Source organism: Polyodon spathula, chromosome 21 (genome assembly GCF_017654505.1).
Source record: "Polyodon spathula isolate WHYD16114869_AA chromosome 21, ASM1765450v1, whole genome shotgun sequence".
NCBI lineage: Eukaryota > Metazoa > Chordata > Actinopteri > Acipenseriformes > Polyodontidae > Polyodon > Polyodon spathula.
Genome location: NC_054554.1, coordinates 7,684,788 through 7,688,386, shown reverse-complemented (window position 1 = coordinate 7,688,386; position 3,599 = coordinate 7,684,788). Strand labels below are relative to the sequence as shown.

Sequence of the window (3,599 nt, the reverse complement as noted above, 5' to 3'; positions counted from 1 at the left end):
AATCCCTATCCATTGAAATATATTGTATTATGTTTAGTTTGTTGACAAAGATATTACTCACTTGTCCTCTTTACTCTTGAACTTGCTGTCCAATACCAAGTAAACAGTAGCAAAGCTGCCGCTTCCCAGCTTCCTCGGAACAGTGTATCTCCCAGCAACACTTACCCCAGGGCTAAATAGTGGAGTGAGGTGGGGTTCAGGGTTTGGGAAGGACTGGGGAGACTCCATGGCTCAGAAGGGGTAGAAGGTCCTTCTCCTATATATCGGAGAGAAAATCAGGAAAGCTGACTACTGTGTGCATGGGCTTATTACACAGCAAAATGAGACTTTTTAAAGGACAAAATACAATGATGTATCTTTTCAATATACTGAATTTTATTTTATTTTGCAAACCCTATGATGTTGTGTTAGAACGTGATACATCTGGCAACGATACACCTGCATGCCATAGCATGTGTTTGGAAAAGGTTGCCATGACAACTCAGGTCCTGTCGTCCACAACGCTGCTCTTAATGATTCATTTGGGTACAAAAGTGCCTTTTAGAATAAAAATGTGCATTACAGTGTGTTCATATTCTTACACCTGTTACAAAAAACAAACAAAAAAAACCTTTATTCAAACCTGACCAAAACATTTTACATACTAATAATAAAAGACCCGTATTTTTTATTTGATCACAAGGTTCGCAATACAGTGCATGAAACTTTTGCGGATGCGTTTTTAGAGTTGCCTTTTTTGTCATGTTTTTGTAATGCTAATATTGGAGGTAGGTGACATAAACAGTGATTAAGTTAAACGAAGAATGGAAACTTGGAACCAGTGCAGGTAGACTTTCACAAAATTTGTAGTAGCTGTCTTTTTAAATTAGGCCCCAGATGAGAAGCAACGTTAATTAGTTGGGGTCGTCAGCTGACCCAAGAGCTCATCGGCGGTAGTTGATCTATTTAAACTCGTGGAGTTGCATTGAGTAGAGTTTGTCTTTATAATGAAAATTCAACTTTGAAAAAAACAAAAAAAAAAAAAAAAAAAACACGTTTGTGTATGTCTGTTTGTCTTGGTATGTTTAGTGCCTCATATTTTAAATACAACAATAACCATAACTGGTAACCAACAAACAAGAAGTTATGTTTAATATCCACAATTTAACGTTAGCGCTGGAGAACGACGGCCCCATTGGGAATGTGAGCAACTCTACATATGGAAGATATGGAGAACTATCCAACCGGTCTGCCAAAATCTGCATTATATCTGTGCTCGGGACATTGATCATTCTGGGTAACCTGGCCGTCATCTTAGTGATCGCTTCCTCGGTAGCTGGCTGGTCTAAAAATACCCGGTACTTTTTGATTTCCCTTACTGGGGCGGATGCAGCCTTGGCGCTCATCGTGATGCCATTAAACCTCTACGGAAGCCTGGTTCGGGAATACAAAGACGAGCCCGACTCGTACTGCCACGTGGTGGCATTTTTCAATTCTTCGATTTTCGCCTCTTGTATCTACTCGCTGGCCACCATAAGCCTGGAGAGATACATCTCTGTGTTCTACCCTCTGAAGTACCCCACCGTGTTGACGAAAAACAGAATCCGGGCTCTGATCGCGGTAGCTTGGTTCTTTCCACCTGTGCTGCTGTTGCCGATTTCTATCCCTGGTGGCATCGTGAAAGTGTACTTCTCCAGCGCCTCCTTAGTTTGCAACCCAGATTACTCAAGTAATGTCGCTTATTCCCTCACTCTGACAGCCCTCATTTTTTTCCCCTGCTCAATCATCATGACGTTTGCCAATTTCCGTCTGTGGTTTACAGCCAGGAGACAAAGAAATAAGTTTAAAAATCACGATCTGGGGGTCCGCAGCAGCCCGGACTCCGCCTCAAAGGTCCTTGTGCCCGTTATGATTGTGTTCTACACGTGCTGGACACCCTGTATGATCACCATCATCTACACAGGCAAGTGTATTATTTTTTATACACGGTTAACACTGAACTACCTAAGGCAATATTAAGTTGTCAAAGATCTTACCATGGTCCCACAATCATGTTCAGGATTTACCTTTATTTGATTGTGAATACTTTATTCTCCAGTTTAATATTTCCCCAATTGTTAACAAGATAAGATTGTAAGGTATTTCTAAATTAAAAACATGTTTTAAACGCTGACTTACTTGTCCTGCAGTTCCATTTCCTATCTGCCAAACATGTGCATTTATTTTAAGGAAACCCCTCCTCAGCCACCAGCTTCAAATCTTGAAGTTAGCAAACTAAACACTGTTCCCAAAGATGGTTGATTAGCATTTAATATATGTACCATATTTTGTTTTATTACGGTTACAATTGAATTTAGTTTTTCAGAGATTGCTAATAAGTGGAGCTGGGTTACTCATCTTTATTTCTTATTGTGGAGTTGCATCCTGTAACCACCATAGGTAGTTAGTCAACAACCCAGAAATTTGTATCGGTCGGCTGTTTACCTTGGAGCCTGAGAGGAAAATTAGCTGGGGATAGTTCGCTTCATTCAGCAACACTTATTGGTCAATTTCTTCAAGGCAAGGTCAAGGCATGCCAGACTCCCAAAGGTTAGTGGGTTGCAGTTGTAAGGTGACATTTCAAATAGAACAATGTTGTCAAAATGTATCAAATAAAGTGTGTGCATGGGAAATCAACTTCCAAAGAATAGCATTACACACAATTGGGATAAAATTTGTTGTTGTTGTTATTATCGTTTTCTTCCTCACTAGCAATTTCACGGCACAGAGTTCCGGAGTGGGTAGAATTTGTGGCAGTGTGGCTGCCCAGTGCCAACGGCTTTCTCAACTGCATAGTCTACTTTTGGCTGAACCGCAGCTTCCGTAGGAAGTTCCAGCTGCTGGGGCGGAGGCTGTGTCTGCCAGTGTGCCCTGAGATGGGCGTGGGGATTGGGGGCCCAGGTGCCATCAATGTGGTGAGTCAAGCATGGGAGAACAACAATTCCGTTCCAGAGCGTTCTTGCAGCATGTCATCCAGCTGCACCCTGCTGCCTCATCATTCCATGGAGAGCTACCTATAAAAGCATGATGCTTTTTCCCTTCAGCCAGGTACTTGCATTGTTGCACATAGAAGATAAAACTAGTTGCTTGGTTGGGTGCATCTGTCAACTCTCCATCATACCTGGAGCAACTTGATTACAGTGTTTTCACGTGAAACACAACGCAGGTTTAGGGCAGCTAGAAACCTGTTTGCAACATTTTCTCAACGTGCAAGGTTTAACCAACAAAATATATTTAAGAATTAGTGAAAATTTATTAACTACAAATAGTTGCTGCAATAGCAGCTACCAGAAAGCAGTGCTTTGTGTTTCAGGGTCTTGGTCATGAACTATTTACCTGCCACAATCTGGACTTGCATCTTGCAAGTCATGGGTCCTTTTGAGGTTAAATTTAAATATCATGTTTTATAATATCTTACAGAAATGTTTTGAAAGAAAACAGTAATGGCCAAAAATGCATAATGAACCTTAAGAATTCATATGGATTTTAAGCGTTGCATACATTTGCCCTGCAACATCGTTTATTGGTATTAAATCTTTTCAGTTCCACTGTTGCAGGTATTTTCCCCTTTTAATTTTTTT

The 3,599-nt window shown here is 40.8% G+C and overlaps 1 protein-coding gene across 1 annotated transcript; it reads left to right on the top strand.

Moving 5' to 3' along the window:
• The first annotated feature begins 1,125 nt into the window (after positions 1 to 1,125).
• On the top strand, positions 1,126 to 3,038 carry zgc:162592 (uncharacterized protein LOC561993 homolog). Its single transcript, XM_041222461.1, has 2 exons — positions 1,126 to 1,942; positions 2,731 to 3,038. Exons 1-2 carry the CDS (start codon positions 1,126 to 1,128, stop codon positions 3,036 to 3,038), a joined length of 1,125 nt encoding a protein of 374 aa, XP_041078395.1.
• Positions 3,039 to 3,599: the final 561 nt, after the last annotated feature.

What these genes read in the sequence shown, in the direction of transcription:
- zgc:162592 (XM_041222461.1), top strand. Translation starts at nt 1,126, where the DNA reads ATGTTTAATATCCACAATTTAACGTTAGCGCTGGAGAACGACGGCCCC. An exon ending in GATCACCATCATCTACACAG is followed by an intron (nt 1,943 to 2,730) that starts GCAAGTGTATTA and finishes CTTCCTCACTAG; the next exon opens with CAATTTCACGGCACAGAGTT.